General features: G+C 46.9%; 1 protein-coding gene across 2 annotated transcripts in view; it reads left to right on the top strand.

Annotated features, from left to right (window-relative positions):
- Positions 1-21650, top strand: part of BAIAP2L1 (BAR/IMD domain containing adaptor protein 2 like 1) — an 86189-nt gene that overhangs the window by 54578 nt on the left and 9961 nt on the right. For both annotated transcript variants that reach the window (XM_081257532.1, XM_081257531.1), the window contains exons 4-12: positions 3942-4003; positions 4108-4179; positions 5431-5568; positions 6236-6388; positions 9306-9473; positions 12351-12498; positions 14252-14459; positions 15077-15154; positions 16802-16982. In XM_081257532.1, the coding sequence (XP_081113658.1) occupies positions 3942-4003; positions 4108-4179; positions 5431-5568; positions 6236-6388; positions 9306-9473; positions 12351-12498; positions 14252-14459; positions 15077-15154; positions 16802-16982 (1208 nt within the window). The remainder of the gene's footprint in view (positions 1-3941; positions 4004-4107; positions 4180-5430; positions 5569-6235; positions 6389-9305; positions 9474-12350; positions 12499-14251; positions 14460-15076; positions 15155-16801; positions 16983-21650) is intronic.

Genomic DNA, 21650 nt, shown 5'->3' with positions numbered 1-21650 from the left:
TGGAGGAACGTTGGATGAAATGCTCACCCTGTCACTGACTTGGCATTGTGCCTATGTGCACATTGTTTATTTGCACAATTTCAATACTGACGAGAGACGAGCACCTCCACCTGCATCCAGGGACTCGGGAACAGCCATTGGGAGCTATTCTTAGATGCTGGCAAAGCCTTCCAAGCTGGGTCACATGTTGGTGGGTACTACTCCGACTCTGCTAACAGTGTTGGTGACCCTGAGTACATACTTGTGTTTTCTAACGTATCCCATCTATGTGTAATTTGTTTTACTTTCATTATATTTTCTCTGCATCACATTGGGCATTTGAAAAACTCTCAGAAAAAGTATATCCTTTTTCCAGTGAAAAAAATTTTTTTCTATCAGTTTTCCTTTCATCCATACAGTGTAACTTTAGGCCAGTAGTGGGTTGGCTTCCATCTTGTCATTTTATTGTCTGATTCCACTCAAAGTCACTTGGAGGAAGTAGTGTGCGCCTGTCACTGCTCTGTGCTATCTGGAAATAATAAATGTTCTGATTATCCACAATCAAATATAAATGAAAAAGAATATTTATGCCTACACGTTCTGTACTACTCAAGTCTGTTAGTAGTGTCCATCTGGTTCCTCTAAATTTATACTGGGAATTGATGAAGAATTATCTAGTTGAAAATATATTAATAGTCCAATGACTAACCTATATTTCAGATGAAAACTTTCTTTGTGTTCATACTAGTAATATTTTTTAATTTTTGTTTAACTTTTAAAGTCCATACTGCCTATTGGCTAAGTGTGCATCTTCATACAGTATTGTCCAAAATATTGGACATATTTGCTCATAGTTCCTAAAATTAGAGTGATACCACGAGTAGCTATTATTTGTATGAATTTTAGAGAAAAATTGATGGTAGACATTGACTTTTAGTTGTATCAAGTTCATGATTTTGAAAAATTCGTAAATATTTAAATTCCCTTAATATTGCCATTTAAGAATATAATTTATTCAGACCGAATTACATTACTGTACTTACTATGAGTTTCTTCCCAAAATATTGACTCAGAACCTAAAAGGGAAAAAAGGAAATGGTTGATCCAGTACATACGGTACTGTAATTTCTGAGATCAACACTCTGATTCCTGTTTAGGCGTTTACTTAGTTCTGCTCCATTAGAATCTGGGCCATGCTTTCTCGACTGCATCCTCTCGTTTCAAAAATTTTTTTCTTCCCAAATGTAATTTATGAAAAAGTAGGTTACAGGGCTAAGAGTAAAACGTGCGATACCACATTTCAGACATAAAGTAACACTTGCTATGTTAAGAATAAACTTCTGTAGATTGAACATAAAGGCTGTTTTCATTTTCTGTTTCAAGATACTCTTTTGGCAGCTTGCAAAATCACAGTAAAGATGTTTTTTAATCCTTTTTATGACTGAGGACTCAGTGGCTGCTGCTATGAGGTTGGCATTTAAATTCCACGAACTGTGAGGGACAGGAATAACAGGGGGGAAGGTCAGGTGTTCCGTCTCTGCCCACAGAGTGAATGGGCTGTTTCACTGGGCCTTTTCACTGGGCGCCTGCGGGGCGGGGAGAGACTGTGGACAGGAGGGGGAGAGTGAGGAGGGGGCTCGGGTGGCCGGGGCCCTCAGGCCGGAGCGCTGGCTTTAGCAGCGCTGGCGTTCCCGAGGGCACTGCACAAGCACATACTTTTGACACGCTTCTCGGAGGTCCATGTTATATAAGGTTGTAGAAATTAAGTTCATGACAACATGAAAAAAAAAGTGAACACTTTGCTTCTAGCCTGAATCACTCTGAATGACTTAAGCAAAATTATTTTTAGACCTTTTTCTTTTTTAAGTAGATCTGATTTGCCCAGGATAGAGTGCTTGATTTTCAATTAATTGAAGTGGTTTTTGTTGTTGTTGTTTATTTTTCATCTCCAACTCGGAGTTATGGTTTTAAAATAGATGTGAAGGTAACTCAGATTATTTCAATATATGAAATGACATATTAATGTAATTATATTCTTGGTCATATAAAGGCTTCCTTTGTGAAGAACTCTGGTTTATTTGGTTCCTGTTGAGCTTTAGGAGAACTGAATTATGGGATAAATGGAGTCAGTGTCACTGAGGGTGTAGAGTGGGTACCTTGATACCCTGGCACGTGGACCATGAGTGCTGGGGACGTGTCTGCCCTCGCTCTCATGCTTATCCAGCAGATGTTCCTATAATCACATGGTGCTTAGGGACTTACATGTACCTATAACCTATTAACATGGTTATATCCTTCCAGGAGATTCTCTGTCCCCACCACCCACCATGGTTATTTTAAGCAACACTGCTCATGGTGGGCTTCAGGCCAAGGAGTTGTTTTATCTGGGACCCCATGGGAGGGAGTGACATTTTACATGGAGATTGGAAAGATCCCTGGCACCTGTGAGGGAGGAGATCCAGAAGAGAACAAGCTGGGAGTCATGAGAAATAAGAGCTTGAAGGAGGAGGGTGCCTCTTAAGAGGTCCAACTAGCAGGTGTAAACGTGTGGGGCAGAGGGCCTGGGGAGACCCCTGCCCACCTCTCCTAGAACAGGTCATCGAGCGAACATCGACTTCACGTCATCCCCACGTGCCTTCTCTCCTGGGCAGGGGAGGGCTGGCACATTTGTTGCCCAAGGAAGCAGGATGAGTAAGAGGCATGGTTCCATGCCGGAGGTGCCCAAGTGATGGCACAAGGGAATGAGCCTTTGTCATTGGGCGTAGGCGGGGTGTTGACCCCTCATGACCAGCTGGCTGGCAGCCAAGAGCTGGGATTAGAGAAGATGAGGGTGGGGTGGGGTTCACTTATAGGCCTGCTGAATACGGGGCACCTAGTGGGACATCCAGGTGGACGTGTTCAGGACAGGCAGAATTTCTGAGTCTGAAGATGGGGGAAGAGCCTGGGCTGCCCCCGTAATGTCAGATGTCTTCAGGTGTTTCCAGAACTGGGCCTACTAAAGTCATTTGCATAGAGGTGCTCGCTGAAGCCAGAGTCTAGTCAGTAATCTTTTCCTCTTCCCCCGTGTCTACCATAGTCGTCCTTTTCATTCTCCCTCATCCACAGCCTTTCAGTTTGCCCAAAGAACTCCTTTTTATCTGCCCACCGAACCGTAGGATGGTCCGCTCGGCACGTTTTGTGGTTTGGGATGATTTGGTGGTGGTTCCAAATAACTCTTTTGCTCCCAGTTTTTGGGTATCAGACCCATTTGATTCCTGTAGAGAAGTTGGCAGGGGGGCTCTTGTTCACCTTTAGAAGCGGGGAGGCCACGCTTTGCTGCGAGCCACAAGACATGTGCTTTGCAAATCAAGTGGTCATCTCGCTGCTTTTTTGGAGCAACACTCCTTTGTCCCGGAACATTCTCTTCTGTGCAGTCACTTCAGAGGACGGCGTAGCCCCAGGAGATGCGAGGCAGAACACTGTCCCTGCTGCAGTTTCCCGTGGCGTTGAGATTTTCCAGAATGATACGAGAACTAATATGAGAAAGAGAAAATAACCTCTATCTTTTATGCCTGACAGATAATCAGATTACCCAGGATTCAGTGAAAATCAGTCATTTGTTCCCCATAGTTAGAACTATAATGACCAAGATAATCTCCTGTAAGAGAATTTAACAGTTAAACCAGATAAATAGGATTCAGCTTAGGGAATGAGTAAATGGCGAGAGAACAACGTGAGTTTGAAGACAAAGTTGGCGAGCTTTTGACGAACGGTGTTGTGGAGTAAGTTTGCTGTCAGCTGTGTCCATCTGACCCACCCTCGCTGTCAGGACGCAGCCGGTGTTCCCAGTGCCACGGGGCTGGTGCCCACCTGCTCTGGGAGCAGCCGGGGACTGGGCTTCATCCACCACTTTACTTCCCTTTGTATCTTTACAAAAACCACGTAATGGCTTTTTGCCCTAACGTACCTGGTTTTGTCCACAGGCCACGTTCTCATAGAGATTTCGAGTATCCATAAGAAACTCAACGAGAGCCTTGATGAAAATGTATGTGAACTGTTTTTATATTTACCAAATATACTTATTTTTAAATTTTATTTCACTTCCAGTCTCAAACCTGGTCTGAATTTTTCATTTCCTTGTGTTCACAGTTCAGAAAATTCCGTAAGGAGATTATCCATGAGCTGGAGAAGAAGACAGAGCTTGATGTAAAATATATGAACGTGAGTACCTAGTTCTGCTCCACCTCCCGTGGGTGGAGGTGGCCCGGGGCTGGGGGCCCAGCTCGCGAAGGCTGCACTTGCCTGATGGCTGAGCTCGAGGACAACTTCCCCCACTGCTGACTCGGCAGCAGCAGGTATGGAGCTGGCCGTCGAGTGTGTACACAGCCGCATAACACCGACAAGGTCCCTTTGGGCTGAGTGGGCCACGTGCTAACACTTGGGATCTTCACTAAAAAGCATAGCAGGAAATCCTGCAGGGAATCATACACGTCTGGAAAACATTGTTTTCAAGGAACACGCATATGTGGATGACACCTGCATCTGCGTTAGTGCAGCTGTTGCTTTCACAAACCGGCACTTGCGGACGTGAGCCATGTGGGAGGACGCCGTCTGGGGCTCCCTGGGGCTCCAGGTCCCATCATGGTGTCTCTCCCCTGTTGCCCTACGGCAGTGTCGATTCCAGCAGTTTGTTCCTTCTGCCTCGCCTTCCTGCTGCACAGTAGCTGCTTCCTTGGCCACCCGAAGCCCCCCTTCTTCTCCACAAGCCCTGCATGGCAGTAAGCGGTGGGGGTCACCCTGAAGTTGTTCTGCTGCCCTGCGTGCACGCGCTGTGCGGCCCGGAGGATGTAATACCAAGCCCTTTACGTGCATTGTCTGATTTTTATCCCCACAGAAACTCTAACGTAGGTACGCTCACTATCCCCACTGTACAGATTAGAGGGTAAGCATGGATTTCAGAAAAATTAAGTAATTGCTGAGATCACACAGGAAATGAGGGATGAAGCCAGAATTCTAACCCAGGTCTGTGAGGCTCCAAAACACTCTTGTTTCACAGCCCTCAGAATCACCGGAAGCGATGGCTCTTGTTCATTCTGTTTCTTGAAATTGTTAAGTCATAAAACAGGAGTGTGTGAGTTGATATTGTTCATTTATTCATCAAAGTACTTACAGGGCACCCAGTGTCCAAAAACCTTGGAGAAAAAAGGAATAAAAGAAAGAAACGACATTGTTTTCCTCCGAGAAGCTGCCCTTCTGGTCAGGGGCTCATCATATAAACGGGGAACTTCAGGACAGGACATTGAAGTCGAAGGAGCGGAGGGGGGTGGTGTGAAGTGGGGATACCTGCAGCCAGGCAGGGCAGCGCAAAGCGTGGGCCTGTTGCCACCATGCCCAGTGGAAACGCAGCAAGAGTAACCGCCTGACACTTTGCCTGGTGCTGCAGTAAAAATAAGTGCAACGTTTAACTTACAGGCGACTCTCAAAAGATACCAAGCAGAACACAGGAATAAATTAGATTCTTTGGAGAAATCTCAAGCTGAATTGAAGAAGATCAGAAGGAAAAGTCAAGGAGGACGAAATGCACTCAAATATGAACACAAGGAGATTGAGGTGAACTTTTCAGCACTATTTTACTTTATTTTGGGGTTGATGATTTGTACAGTTAACTGGGAAGCGTGCTCACCTCAGTCAGTCTATACTTCATCCGTCACTGTTGTGCTGCTGTTGAAAGTTAAAAATAAGCATTTCGACTTGGTAGGAGCTGAAGGCCTCTGAGTTCCATGGAGTTAAGGATAATTAGTCAAGAGCACTGACATTTTCTCCCAACTCAGGGAGGGTCAGGGACTCCCCATTATAAGCATTACTATCTCCATTTTACAGATGGGGAAAGTGAGGCTTAGGTTAAGTCACATGGTTGGCACTTGGAACTGGGATTTGAACTTGAACTTTCTGGTTCTGAACTTTTTGGTCCCACGATTTTCCAGTAAAACATGATCATATCGCTGGATTACAAAGTAATATTTTGTGCAAATTGCCCAGTGGAATGTAAGGCCTTTGGCAACTTCTCTCCAAGCATGAGTCAGGGATCTTAATGAGAATTTGCCATCTGCTCAGATCAGGTTACAAGTACGTCGTTTTGTCTAATGTTTATCTGCATTTAGCACTTACTCCATTATCAAAATAAACCAAGCATAAAGATGGGAGAAGATAAGTGTCAGGCTGTGTAGCTATTTGATTCCTCATGTCATACTTGTATAATTATTATTTATTTTCCTAGTATGTAGAAACCATCACTTCTCGCCAGAATGAAATCCAGAAATTTATTGCAGATGGTTGCAAAGAAGCTCTACTTGAAGAGAAAAGGCGCTTCTGCTTCCTAGTTGACAAACACTGCAGCTTCGCAAATCACATTCATCAGTATCACTTACAGGTGGGTGTGGTGGCAAATTGCGTTGTGTGGACTAATTTTATTCATATTTAAATGCCCTTGAAAGGCTTCACCTTCCATACATGCCCAAATATAAAGCGAAAGGCTTATTTTACCAGGGAGAAGATTCCAAGGAATTATATTTTTTATAATAGTTATTTATTTATTTATCTGGCTGCACTGGGTCTTAGTTGCGGCACACAGGATACCTTAGCTGTGGCATGCGGGATCTTTCATCGCGGCGCGCGGGCTCTAGAACACGTGGGTTTAGTTGCCCCGTGGCATGTGGGATTTTAGTTCCCTGACCAGAGACTGAACCCACGTCCCCTGCATTGGAAGGTGGATTCCTAATCACTGGGCCACCAGGGAAGTTCCCCAAGGAAATAATTTTTTACCAACTTGAATGTGTAAACTTTTAGAAATGTAGATGAAATGGTCAAATGCTTGTTTATAGTGTTTAATTTAGTAACACATTCATACTTAACGAATAACTGAGAAATGGCACTTTTTTCCTTTTCTCACCCATGAGTCAGCTTTTCTCAGACTCTTTCTGATGCATCTTCAACATCAGTGTCTTCCCCAGAACCACGGGGTGAGTCCCGGCAGGCCCCAGGTCCACCTGGGTGGCCTGAGATGCTCACCTTGGGGGTCCATGTAGATGGCCTTGCTGGAAATTCTATCCCAGGCCACAGACCCCATTCACAGCCTCAGGACAGCTGGTCGGGGCTCCTTTTTCACTCCTCCTCAGGTTGTGTGTCTGTTCAAGGTCGCATCAGCTGTGTGACTGGATTTATCCCTCTCCTTCAGCATGTGCAGTTGTGAGGTTATATTTCCAGGAATCATTACAAACCGTGTGTTAAATTTCCTTTCCTCTCTCTCTTTGTTTTTTAAATTATGAATTCTATTGGGCTTATGTAAGCATCCAGAACTAGCATTGACTGAAGTCAAATATTCATTGTTATTCATAATAAAGTAATTTAGAGAGCACTCCGTGATATGAGAAGCTTTGTAAGAGCTTGAATATAGCACAACTTCCTCTTTTCAGGGGAAAGAAAAACTTGGACTTGTATGTATGCATATATCACAGGTTACATATTCCATAAAGTTTTTGCAACTTTAAGGAATATTCAGCTACCAAATCTAAATACCTAAGGTCTCAGGTTGTTACAGGAAAGAAAAATATGCTGCATTAGATGATCGCTTTTGTCACCAGTGCATACGTACTAATGTTTCCATGGTGACAGTGTCCTATTGGGGCAGGGTCGTGGGCCGGAGGGGCACAGAAGCAACATTGAAGCTCTCTGTGGTGACAATGGGGTACTTGCTGTGTCGTGAGGCAACATGGCCTATTTCCAGAGAGCTCTAGTTGTTGACAGAGTCTTTCTTACACTTAACCTTGAGTCCCTGTTACGTTTTTTAGTGTGATGCAAGCCAGATCTCCTCCTTTCCCTAGCAGAAGTCTCTTCAAGTCTCTGAAACCGCTTTTGTGCCTTCCCTGATCCCAGTCCTGGATGAAGCAGGCTTAGTAGTTGGTCCGCAGTGTGTCTGCATCACAGGCAGGGGACAGGGTGGTGTGAGGGGCGGGGCTTAGGATTTACACCAACTCCCCCAGCCCACTTCTGATGGACACAGAGCCTAGATGAAAACAGTGTGGTTGTTATGAAAATAGTTTCAAAAAACATCCCCTACTTCCCTTTTCCAACTAGATTGCCGCCCTGGAAAAAGGGGTTCTCGGAAAGGCTGCGGGGAGTCTGGGAGTCCAGTTGGAGGAAGAGCCAGGCTGTGGGAACCAGGACAGATGCCTCTGCCTCTGGGGCTAAGGGGGTCTCGTCGCTGTCCTTCTGCATCTGTCTGTTCAGCAATCCAGCTTTTCTGCAAGGCCCATGGTCTGCCTGCCCCAGAGCCCCAGCTGGCCTGTGGGCGAGGCTTCCCCTCAGCACTGCCCCCGACTCTGAAGACCCACCACGCTCTGCTTCTAGTCCCTCTGTCCCGTAGAGGAACTTCTTAGGGCAGGTCTGATTCACTCCTCTAACACGCCAGTCCGGTTTCCCTGAGGTCCCAGTAGCTGAAACCTCAGGGTCCTGGATCTACCACGGAAGGCTGTGTTAACCAGTTACTTAGCCTCTCAAAGTTCTCAGTTTCCTCATCTGTGAAATGGGGATGAGAATGGTACCTACTTTAGGATTGTGGGGCAGATGCAGTGAATTAACAAGGATGAAGTACTTAGGACAGTGTTTAGTGCACACGAACATACACACACACAGAGTCCACTCCTGGTCCTGTCGCTCGGTCAGAGGTGCTTCTTGTGGGAGGAAGACAGCAGGGATTGGCAGTTCTGGGGCCGCGGGGAAACATGGGGATTAAGACGGATTGCTCCGCCTTCCCTTTTAGTTTTTGAACTTCTTTTGAATCATGTACAATCCTTGTATTAGTCTTGAACTCTGTATTCACCCTGAGGGAGACGGTAAATTCCTATAGAACAGGAGCCTCTACATCCTCAGCAAATAAGACACAGCAGATCCTTTTTTTTTTTTTTTTTTTTTTTTTTTTTTTTTTTTTTCTTTTTTGCGGTATGCGGGCCTCTCACTGTTGTGGCCTCTCCCATTGCGGAGCACAGGCTCCGGATGCGCAGGCCCAGCGGCCATGGCTCACGGGCCCAGCCGCTCCGCGGCATATGGGATCCTCCCAGACCGGGGCACGAACCCGCATCCCCTGCATCGGCAGGCGGACTCTCAACCACTGCGCCACCAGGGAGGCCCACAGCAGATCCTTGTAGGTGCTTAAGCTCCTCATTGAATTTAACTCATAGCTCCCACACTTCCGGTGGTAAGCCAGGAAGACATTAGTAGTACTTGTAATTTGTGTCAGTCCTTCCAACAGTACACATTTGTCTTTGGTTTTGTTTCTTTTGAATTTATAGTCTGCAGAATTGATCAATTCCAAATTGCCTAAGTGGCAAGAAACATGTGGTGATGCCACCAAAGTACCAGAGAAAATCATGAATATGATCGAAGAAATTAAGACCCCAATCTCCACCCCAATGTCTGGAACGCCTCTGCCTTCACCCATGATCGAGAGAAGCAGCATGGTAAGAGCTGGTTGTCTCCTCAAGATTTCGGTTGTATGTTTGCTAATAAGATTTCAGCCAAATTTGCACGACAGACCAAGGCCTTCTTTGTTAGTGGAAATCACGGGTCCTCCTGTACTACTTCTAGGGCCTGCCTTTTCTTTTATCCCCTTACCTTCAGATTTGAAACTAGATGTGAAAATGTTTCACACTGTGTTAGCACTGTAATCTTTGTTTCAGAGATGTTTTTACTGATTCTGTTTTTGTTTGTTTGTTTGTTTGTTTTTTTGCGGTACGTGGGCCTCTCACCGTTGTGGCCTCTCCCGTTGTGGAGCACAGGCTCCGAACACGCAGGCTCAGCGGCCATGGCTCACGGGCCCAGCCGCTCCACGGCATGTGGGATCTTCCCAGACCGGGGCACGAACCCGCGTCCCCTGCATTGGCAGGCGGACTCTCAACCACTGCGCCACCAGGGAAGCCCACTGATTCTGTTTTTAATTGTAATGATTCCAACTTTATAAGTTTATTCCCATTGAAGGAAGCGTAAAGTGTCTTAGAACACAGATTAGCAAAACTCTGGTGCCATTCATCACTACATAAGGCACCTGAGGAAAAAAATAATCACCCCAGTATTCCAGGTAATGAATTCAAGCATCGTAGTTCACTGTTCTTTGAACATGGGCTTTATTATTTTTTCACAAACACGTGTGGAGATTCGAATCCAGCAGGTAGTTTGAACACATGAGTCAGTCCACCCTCCCTTTCCATATAAAGCCCTCTGAAATGACAGCAAAGATATTAATGACGAGCCATCAACCTGCCTAATAGATCCATAACTGCATGGGAAAATAAAGAGCAGATGCTGTCAACGGACCAGAAACGCTGAAGGAGTCTCCAGCGCGAGAAAGGCAAGGTTGGCATGTGGAGAATGAAAATAGAAGGACGTCTCAGCCCCAGGGAAGATGTGCAGGGCAAGGTTCCTGCAGAGGGTGGAGCCGTCAGTTCAGAGCCAGTGGATCCAAGCGGGGAAGAAGCTGGGGTGTCCTATGTGTTGTCGGCTGGGGAACTGGTGCAGCCTGTCCAGGCTGCTTGGTCCCTCCGCTGGTCCCACCTGTGCTAAAGCACAGGCAGCCTGGGCTTTCGTCTGTGAACTGAAACAGCATGTGTGGACTGAAGGGTGGGGCTCACTCCTGGGGGTGTGTCTTGCCTCTTCCCCACATCGCATGCGATCGAGCACAGAGAAAACACAGACCGTCGTGTACAATAAAAAGAATGGGGACCGCCACCCACTACAAAGATGGACAGACAACCAGCGGTCACTGAACAGGTGGGGGAAACCAGTGTCATAAAAAGACGCACCAAAGTAAAAACAGGAATGACAAGTAAAAGGGGCAACAGAGCCAACAGGGCAGAGGAGAAAAGAGATGAAATGAAAGGCTATCACAACCACAGAGAAGAGTCAGTGGTCTTGGAAATTTAAAAGGATTATTATTTCTAGTTAAAATGGTATGTCTGAGATTCGCTTCAAAATAATCCAGTTGTGGGGGAAGATGGATGGGGCATACAGGAAACGAGAATGGCCGTGGATTGGTAATTGTTGAAGCTAGGCGTTGGGTACATGGAGATTTATTGTGCTGTTTTCTCTACTTTTGTACCTGTTCAAAATTTTTCTAAAATTAAAGTTTTTCATTTCCCCCTCGTCCCCTCCAAAAACACCCCAAAACAACAGCTGGGCTCCTTAGCAGAATGAATCAGCTTGGGAAATTAAGCCAGAGAACTCTCCCAAAATACAGTGCAAAAACAGGATTTAAAAAAAAAAAAAATCAGGGCTTCCCTGGTGGCGCAGTGGTTGAGAGTCCGCCTGCCGATGCAGGGGACACGGGTTCGTGCCCTGGTCTGGGAAGATCCCACATGCTGTGGAGCGGCTGGGCCCGTGAGCCATGGCCGCTGAGCCTGTGCTCCCAGAGCCTGTGCTCCGCAACGGGAGAGGCCGCAACAGTGAGAGGCCTGCGTACAGCAAAAAAAAAAAAAAAAAAAATCAAAGAGGATAAACATAATGTTAGCTGGGTTGAAACGTGGGAGGTACGTCCAGCTGCCGCCTGGGGCCTCACCGCCTGCATGTCTAGTGGGGATCTTCCCGCTCAGCGTGTCCAAAACCACAAACCTGAGGCGCTCTCACTCTAACCCTGCTTCTCATCAGTCTTTCCCGTCCAGTAAATGGCGGCTTCATCCTTCCAGCAGCACGGACACCGGACATCGACCTTCTCCCTCTGTTAGGCCGCGGCTAGCCCGCAGGTACACACTGTTGTTTCCCACCACTTCTACCCCCACCCTGCTCTAACCGAGGTCCGGCAGAGATGACCATGGTAGCCTGGCCTTTAACACAGCAGGAGGGTGATCCTGGCTGAATGGAAAAGACCAGAACCTCAACAGACGGCAGAATGCTAGCGATAAAGAGAAGATTCTGAAAACTTTCAGGGAGGGCAAAAATAGATTACTCACAAAGAAAAGAGAATCCCACTGATACTGGAAAATAAGATGTTAGAAAGTAATGGAGTAATGCACTCAAAATTCTGTGGAAAAATAATTTTAAATGTAGATGCCTTTAGCCAAGCAGCACTTAAAAGGGAGCCTAAAAATCCATAGAGATAGGAAGGAGATGAGTGCTTTTCAAGGGGTGGGGAAAATGGGGAGTAACTTCTTTAAAAAAAAAAAAAAAGACAAAAATGGAAAAACGGATGTGGTGTTCTTGAAATAATTCAAAAAGGGGCATTGCCCTACAAAAAGTTTGGGGAAAAAAATGGAATTTAAAGCACGTAATGCAAAACAGTCCTGGGGATCTGTCTAATGCCATTGCTGTATTATACTAATGTTAAACTAATAAGGAATTTTTCACAGGTTGGGCGAGGTTATGACACCCTTTCTAAATATTCACCGAAGATCCCCTCAGCTCCTTCAGGCAGAGCGTCAACCAGCCCTTTGATTGATATGTTTAATAACCCAGCCACAGTCGCACAGAATTCAGCAAGAAAAGATAATTCAACAGGTGAGATACTTAGTTGGGTTTCTTTTAAAGTACCTTTAAAATTTTTTAAATATTTAGGATAAGTGTGCCTTGAGATAGAGGTAAATACACTTGTATGGTAGCACCCCCTCCACACTGGCTTGGAGGAGCTCACACCTTCTGATGGAGTCTAGGTTTATTCTAAGACATGTTGCTTTGACACATGCTAATTCTATATACAGATTGATGTTTACATAGAGTGAACATCCTATTGAAAGGTGTTATATTTTCAAAGAAATGGGATATAACTTACAGAGCCTCACGCTGTGTTACGTATTTGTGGCAATTGGACTAAAATTTCTTTTTTTTCAATGAAACAAACTAGAAGTTCACATGACAAAATTAATGGTTATCAGTCTTACCAGTAGGCTTCGTTTGAATTATAATCGGTGTTTTCATCATCTCTAACAGAGCACTTCATGCTTTGTGGGGGCTTAGGTTCTAACTGCTTGCATTTCTTAACCCAGTTGACTCTATTTCAGTAAACTGGGACCAGTTATTGTTTGCAGGCATTTCAGGTGGCTTTGGTTAGGCTCCACTCTGCCTACACAGAGTCTTTGGCAGCCAGGACCTCAAGACTGTCGTGGCGCCAGACCCGTCTCTGTTGGGGGGACTCATGGGCCCCTTGGGCGTGAAGTTGTGGCAGTCACACGGTGTGCTGCTCGCGAGAGCCCATGGGCTGTCCAGCGCGTGCAGCTCTTGGGGAAGAGACGGGATTTTCAGAATGTCAGCTGGAAAGATGATACTCTGTAGCCATTTGCCTTTGAAGAACTATAAGTTATATATAATATAAAGTTAAAATATACAATGCTGTGTGCAGCCCAGTCATTCAAATGATTCTTTGGTTCTTATTGGTAAAAGCTAAATGAAAATCACTGAATTCAATACAGCCAAGGTAATTAGACTGTGCGGCATGTTGAAGAGATAGCAGAGTTTACATTGTACTTAGTAAGAATTTGCGAGAATGATGCAGAAAGAGATTTTGCATTATTTTATAGTAAATAGTGGGCTAGCAAAATTTGAGTGGAAAAAAATCTGGAAAAAAATTTTTCCATTCCAATTTTGGGGCGGCGGGGGGAGTGCTGGTAGATATCAGCCTGCGTTGAGCTGAGACATGACGTAGTGCAGCGTTAGGCCGTGGAGCCAGGCCGCCTGAATCTGGTTCAGTCTGGTTCCTGCCTCTGCCACGTCACCTAGGGGGAGGGGTCAATACACGTGAGTCGTCCTCACCACATCCCTGCCGCGCTCGCAGGTGAGCAGCCATGGTAGCAAGGACATCTGCATTTCCGGTTTCTCTCTTTTTTGTGGCACAGGCCTTGGACAGTTTGGTCTGAGTTGGTGCCTCACAGCCCTTCTGTGATTTGTTCTGGGGGAGCGGGGCAATGAAAGCAGTGGGCCACTTGGTGGTGGAGCACTTTGCCTCTTTAAGAGCCGTCCTGATTGAATCAGTGCAGACGAAGCTTGGCTACACTACTTTATCCTCTTGGTCTGGAAAAGAGCCTTTAGCCACAGGCATCCTCCTCTGAGAGGCCTTGGGCCATGGCTCTGCTGCTGTCCCTTGCTGTCCCTGTCCATCCAGACATGGGTGGAGGTGTGGAAATATAATCCGATTGGTGTCTCAGTAGAATGAGTGTGCTGGAGAGATGGGGGCGGGTGGTTTCCTGGGGTTGGCTCCTTTGAACTTGCCTGATCATCCTTCCTTGAAAAGCCATCACCGCTCGGTTCATTTTGACAGGTTCTTTAGATGACCCCAGTTTACAGCGATCGGTTTCTGTTGCCACCGGACTGAACAGGGTAAAAAAGCAGAAAGTGAAAACCATCTTTCCGCACACGGCCGGCGCTAACCAGACCTTACTTAGCTTCGCGCAGGGAGATGTCATCACGCTGCTCGTCTCCGAGGAGAAGGACGGCTGGCTGTACGGAGAGCACGAGGCCACCAAAGTGTAGGTCTCGGGAGCGGCCTCCGCACGGGGTCCAGCAGTCCCACACCGAGAAGGCTGCTGTCTCTCCTCGTAGCAGGTCTTCCTTGTGGGCAGATTAGCATTTTCACCACAGTTAGGTTCATAGTTTAATGATAGTTATAGTTAACTGCAGTTATTCTATTCCCAGTCATTCCCAAACTGTTTTCTGTATGTGTGTGCGTATATAGATGAATTTGATGCATAAATAAATAGGAGTCACTTCTGAAAGTAGTTTTAAATGTTTTTTTCATGTGACTTCAGATTTCTCAAGATATACTTTGTTAAGATTTAGCACCTGATAGTTTAAATGCCACTGTCATCATTTCAACTGTACGTGCATAAGCTTTACAGGAAGTAGGTTAAATCAAGTTTCTGTGTAGATTATTCAGGTATTAAGTAAAACCAATATGGAAACAAAAGACAAAAAGGGAATCCAAATAAAAGTAATCCTGTATATAAGATACCTATGAGATCCTGTGATGAAAGTGGCCCGGCCGGCCCCTGAGCTGTGACCGAGCCATTCCTGGGTGTGTTTATGGTTTGCTTGTCTGCTGTGAGCATCCCAGCGAGGTCTTTTTCTCCCCACTCTTCACCTGCAGGAGGGGTTGGTTCCCGTCGTCATACACAAAGTTGCTGGAGGAAAACGAGGAGGAGACCATGAGCATGCCCGGGCCAAGGTAGGACCTGCCTGCGGCTCAGATGGCCCAGGGGCAGAACACGCACCTCGACCTCGTGTTCTCAGGCGTGTCGGGATTAATCTGGATGTGCAGCAGAGCCCACGGGGAGGCCGCAGACGGTGTGGAATAGTGGGGGGTTGCGGGGGATTGCTGCTCCATGATTGTTTCCTTCCTGACTTCTGTTGCCCACGCGCTTCACTGACCATCTGCTGGAAAGAGACGCGCCTCAGAACCCCCTTCAGCCTCAGAAGCACTCTCCCCACCGCCCACCGCAGCTGAATCCAGGGCCCATGTGCTCCATCTTGGTCTTACTTGGCAGCCTTTAACACTGATGAACACTTTATCTGGAATGTTCTCTTGCCCTTGCACTCTTTATTTCCCCTCTACCTCACCAGCCATCCATCTTCAGTACTCTTTCAGACCTCTCCTCTGCCCTGTGCTTAGACAATAGGTGTCCTCGGGACCTGTCCTCAGTCCTTTTTTCCTTTTTGGTGCTTCCTGGGCCACTGTGTCTGCCCCCTAAGCTCGAATTACATCAACGGGCTTCACTCAGCGCCTCTGTGCCATCACTGCCCCCTCACATCTGTATCCCACCCAGATATGATCATTATCACCGTTGCTTAGGAACTGTCCAAAGTGCCTTACACTGACCAGGTCATTTAATCGTCATACAACCTTGTGAGATAGGTCCCCGCTTGAAAATTGAGAAGACGGGGGCACGGAAAGGTGTAATAACTTGCTCAAGGAGCTGGAAGTGGTGGACCCAAGACTAGACTAACCCAGGCAGGTGTCTCCCAGCCAAGATGTGAATGTTTGTATGTGGTGTGGGTCCTCAGAAACATGTCCAAGCTGAACGTGGCATCGTCTTGGCCACAGTGTTTCCCATGTCAGAGCAACCGTCCTGACCCATCCCGTGTCCCCGGCGGACCACGGACGCCGCACCTGATGCCCCCTGCAAGTCCTCCCATTATACTTGCTCCAAGCCATCTGTGTGTCTCCGTCCCTTGCAGAATAGCTCAGCTGCCAGTGGCCAAGGAATGAAACTAAATATTTTTAGGATGTTAAAATTCTGAGATTTTTTAGTCCGAAGTACTCGATGCTTTTGCTTAAGGCATTTGCTGTATTTTCTTACTGAACTCCTTGAATTAAGAGCCAGCCCCTAATTGAGCCAGTTTTCCTCTCCTTTTCTTTTGTCATGTCTTTGTTTGTTTGTTTGTTTGTTTTTGTTTGTTTGCGGTACGCGGGCCTCTCACTGTTGTGGCCTCTCCTGTTGCGGAGCACAGGCTCCGGACGCGCAGGCTCAGCAGCCATGGCTCACAGGCCCAGCCGCTCCGCAGCATGTGGGATCTTCCCGGACCGGGGCACGAACCCGTGTCCCCTGCATCGGCAGGCGGACACTCAACCACTGCGCCACCAGGGAAGCCCTGTCATGTCTTTTAAAGGATTTCTTTTGAGTGTACATTTATAAGTCAGTAGAAACACTGCAGTGTCATATACAGTGTGTGTGTGTGTGGGGGGGTAATCTCCTCCTCCCTCACCATATTGGATTATTAATCCACTGCAATTCTGGTCATAGGAGATTGGGGATGTTTGGGGCGCAGGGGCCAGGTCACATCTAACTTGTATCCTCTGGTTCTTGTTTGCTAGCTCGGTATCTGTACGGAGCGTGAGCACGATGAACTTGTCTGAGAAAAGCAGCGTCGTCATCCCCCCACCGGATTACTTAGAACGCTCATCCACGGGGGCGGCTGCAGAAAAGAAAGGAGCTGTTTCCCAAAACGCTTCTACCTTTAAAGCACCAGTGTCCAAACCAGAAACCACGTCTCCTGTGAGTAAGGCCCAGTGCACCCCGATCCTGAACAACAGGCTCTGGTGATGCGGGGTGCTTTTCCCTCCACACAGGAAGGTGATGACCCTCAGGCGGGGTGGAGACTTGCTCCCAGGGCCTGCAGATTCCCCTGTCACACAGCCTTTCAACTTCCTTAACTTCAGTCCCCCTTTTGTTTTTAGTTTATCTGTAAATGACAGTTTACACACAGTAGGTCCATCGTTTGCCAGACTGTATCAGGTTTTAAGCTCTCCTTACTTTGGGTCATGGCTGCAGTCCTTTAGACCTGTAGGGACCTTTTTCTGCATTTTCTTCCGTTTTCATATTGTTTTCTGAAGGAAGACTTAAGGTTGAACATAGCGATCTGATCATTACACCTTCAGAAAGTGTGCTGTGTGAACCCTGTGTGTACGTTATCTGTAATCCTAAACAAGCCGGTAAGAGGCACAGAGGCTGTGAGTCACTTCGTCTGTTCCTCTGACAACTCTGTCTTCTGGGCCAGGCCCCGGTGTGGGCTCTGGAGACGCAAAGATAAACAAGACCAGCCCCTGGCTCTGCTGGAACTTAGGTTCTAGTGATAAGAAGCAGACGATGAGAAGTAAACACAAATATTAATGCTAGAAGCTACGGAGAGGAATGAGGGATCAGGTGACGTCCTGGACAGAGGTCAGGGGTTGGGTGTTTTGGGAAGCTGACTCTGAGAACGAGTGCGGGTGCTGATGAGAGCCGCCCGGGCCCCATACGGAAGGGAGAGGCTGGGCCGGTGCCTCCATTGCCCCTGCCGAGACCTCTGGGCTGGGACGGCCCTTGGAGCTGCCTGGGTTTGGGGCAGCATCTGGGGGCCGGGGTCAGCCAGAGCGATTCCCGAGCAGCGCTGCCAGCCGAGGGCCATCTCCCCACAGCCAGAACCAGTCCCAGTCCTGAAGGGGATCTGGGCGACACATGACAGAGCCTGCAGCGGAGCACTTCTCGGGGGGGGGGGGTGACATCTGAGACCCAGGGGTCAAGGGGAGGAGCTTCCCAGACAGAAGGAGCAGAAAGTTTAAAAGTCCTGAAGTGGGGGTGGACTCGGCACCCTCAGGGAGCAGAGGAGGGAGGCGAGGATTCCAGGGCGGCGGAGCCTCCTGAGGGGGCTCTCGTCTTTTTTAAACTTTATTTTCAGTGTAGATTATACAGTAGAGAAGGGGGAAAGGATGGAGGAAAGGGGATGACTGAGAAGGAAGAAGAGCACACGGGGAGGAGCCGGCCGGCGGGGCAGGGATGCGGGTCCACTGTGCCGACGGGAAGGCCGAGGGCGGGGGCCTGGGTGCAGCTGGGAGGACAGGCTCAAGGGCTGTGTTGGGGGACGTCTGTCAGTGCCGAAGGACAGATCACCAGCGGACGGGGTGGGCAGGGTGGTGCTGAACAAGTTCGAAAGAAGAGAATTTGTGCCAGAGGTGTTTTGCAGAGTGAGAAAGTGAGCATGCTCCAGAGAGGAGTGGGATACGAGCAGCTGGTGCGTAAGCCTGGGCCACTGTTTCTGCTTGTTTTCCTCATCCTTCGTTATCATGTGCTCCTTCCTGTGGTGCGTGCAGAAGCCATGCCTCCCATGGGGTGTGTTGTCACCCCTAGTGGGGGCCTCTGTTCAGCTCTGAGTGGGACGGGGGCGGAGTCGGTTACAGGAGATGGGCCCGTGCTACAGTGCGAGCGCAGGTGTCAGGGACCGTGCCGGCCCCCTCACAGGCCGAAGCACGTGTTTTGATCCAGGAAATGCACTGTTCTGAAATCTCATTCAAAAATGCCTTTGGCTTCTCCTCTTAGATAAGCATACTGCATGATTGTTTGCAAATTACCCCCAACTAACTCCAAAAATTATTTTCAGAAGAAAATGGAGGTCTTCCATTTTGTTAGCAGTAGATGTCAAAACTGGACAAACTGCTTGGGAAGGGCACATGTGAAATGCTATTTTGTTAAAGGCCCCAGTATATTTTAAAACAGTATTCAAACTCTTTGGAAATGATCTTAAGGCATTTCTGAAAGCTTAACAATTCCTTTTGCTGGGGGAAAAAAAACCTTACAATTTGCATGTCACAAAACTCAGAATCCAGGCACATGAGGCACATTGTTCAGGTGTGACCTGTCCGTCTGTAGTGCCTTCTCCTGGTTTTGATTTTCAACTTTTTCTTATAGAAAAATTCAAACACACAGAAAAATGGACAGAATAATCTAATGACCTGGTCCCCCAGGTTAGCTTTAACAATTCATTTATAAATCTTGTTTCATCTCTCCCCCACCCACTCCGAGATCAGTTTGAAGCTAACGACAGACATCATATCATTCATCTGTAAATATATTAAAGATCCTCTTTTTTTCTCTCACATGACCACAATGCCAATTATCGTATCTTTTAAAATTGACAATAATTCCTGAGTATCATCACCTGGTCACTTCAAATTTCTGATTGTCTCATTAAAAATTTCTTGACAGTATAGTTCGAATCTGGACCCAGGCTAGCTCCCTACATTGTAATTGGTGGTTCAGCCTCGTGATGAGTCTTTCCATATCTAGAGGTCTCCCCTGTCTCTTTTTCCTTGTAATCTCTCTGTAGAAAACCCAGGTTACTGGTCCTGGAGGGTGTCCCCAGTCTGGATTTTTGCTGGTTGCATCCACATGGTGTCCTTTACTGAGTTCCCCTTTGTCCTATATTTCCCGCTTTGATCAGATTTGTTTCGTAGAGCATTTCATCAGCGGTGGTGGTGGGTACACGTGTCTGCTTGTTTCCTTCCGTGATGTCAGCAGCCATTGATAATGACCGCCCGGCTCCATAGACGCAGGTTGTACAGGCAGGCCTCAGAGATGTAGCAGGTTTGGTTCCAGACCATCTCGATAACGCAAGTCACAGGAACTTTTTGGTTTCCCAGTGCATTTAAAAGTTATGTTTACACTATACTGTAGTCTGTTGAGTGTGTAATAGCATTATGTCTCAAAAAGACTCAATTTAAAAATACTTTATTGATAAAAAATGCTAACCATCATCAGAGCCTTCAGTGAGTCGTAGTAGTGACACCATAGACCACTGATCACAGATCACTGTGACTGTAATAATCATGAAAAGCTGAAATATTGCAGGCATTACCAAAATGTGATGCAGAGACACGAAGTGAGCAAATGCCGTTGGAAAATGATGCCAATAGCCTTGCCACGACCTTCAATTTGTAAGAAAAAAAAAGCAGCATCTGTGAAGCACAGTCAGGTGAAATGCAATAAAATGAGGTCTGCCTGTATAGTGTCTTTTAGGGTAAAAGAACCTTGCCCCCAAATCATAGCTAGCACTGGAATTATAAATGAAAACACATTTTAGCTAACAGCACCGATTTTAGAAAATAACTTTTTAATTTTCAGTATTTTTACCACGTGGATAAAGCTCAATGAAGAAAGCATTGGTGCACTTCTTACCACACTGGATGGATAGATTGAAAAATCCTGGTTTTAGATATCAATATAGTCAGTAATGATATTCATTATTAAGCATTTGGCAGTTTAAATGAGCTCTAACTTTATTTTTAAACCTCTCTGTTGACTGGATCATAATAGACTGTCAGTACCAGGAGGCTGTCTTGAAAAGCATGGAGACCAGCTAGGGAGCAGCACTGCACACCGTGCCCACCTTTTTATCCCTTCCCACTTGCTGAGCAGCAGAGCTTCAAGCACACTACTTTCTCCCGAGGCCCAGGGTGGCCTGGCTGCCCTGGGGCCGCCTCCTCTGTGGCAGGCCCTCGTGGAAGCTGCTGCCCTGCCCCCTGGACCAGGTGCAGGTGTCCTCAGCTCACACCCTGGGGGTCCCGGTCTGCGGTCTGTGAGGTCCCAGGCCGCCTCCAGGCAGAGCTCCACACCCGAAGCCCCTCCCCACCGGTAACTTAAGATCTCCTGACAAAGCCCAAAACCCGATGGCTTCACTGGTGAATTCTATCAAACGTCTAAAGAACTAATACCAATCCTACTCACACTTTCCTTAAAAGTGGAGAGAATTCCTAACTCTTTCTGTGAGGCCAGCATTGCCCTGACACTCTGGTCAGGCCCCCTATTTCTTTTTTTTTAACATCTTTATTGGAGTGTAATTGCTTTACAATGTTGTGTTAGTTGCTGCTGTATAACAAAGTGAATCAGCTATATGTATACATATATCACCATATCCCCTCCCTCTTGCGTCTCCCTCCCGCCCTCCCTATCCCACCCCTCTAGGTGTACAGAAAGCACTGAGCTGATCTCCCTGTGCTATGTGGCTGCTTCCCACTAGCTATCTGTTTTACATCTGGCAGTGTATATAGTCCATGCCACTCTCTCGCTTCGTCCCAGCTTACCCTTCCCCCTCCCCGTGTCCTCAAGTCCATTCTCTACCTCTGCGTCTTTATTCCTGTTCTGCCCCTAGGTTCTTCAGAACCTTTTTTTTTTTTAGATTCCATATATATGTGTTAGCATACGGTATTTGTTTTTCTCTTTCTGACTTCACCCTGTATGACAGATTCTAGGTCCATCCACCTCACTACAAATAACTGTTTCGTTTCTTTTTATGGCTGAGTAATATTCCATTGTATATATGTGCCACACCTTCTTTAAGCATTCATCTGTCGATGGACACTTAGGTTGCTTCCATGTCCTGGCTATTGTAAATAGAGCTGCAATGAACAT

The sequence above is a fragment of the Mesoplodon bidens genome (assembly GCF_964165515.1).
Source record: "Mesoplodon bidens genome assembly, chromosome: 15".
NCBI classification, from domain to species: Eukaryota; Metazoa; Chordata; class Mammalia; order Artiodactyla; family Ziphiidae; genus Mesoplodon; species Mesoplodon bidens.
This window is presented reverse-complemented; position numbering and strand designations above follow the sequence as displayed.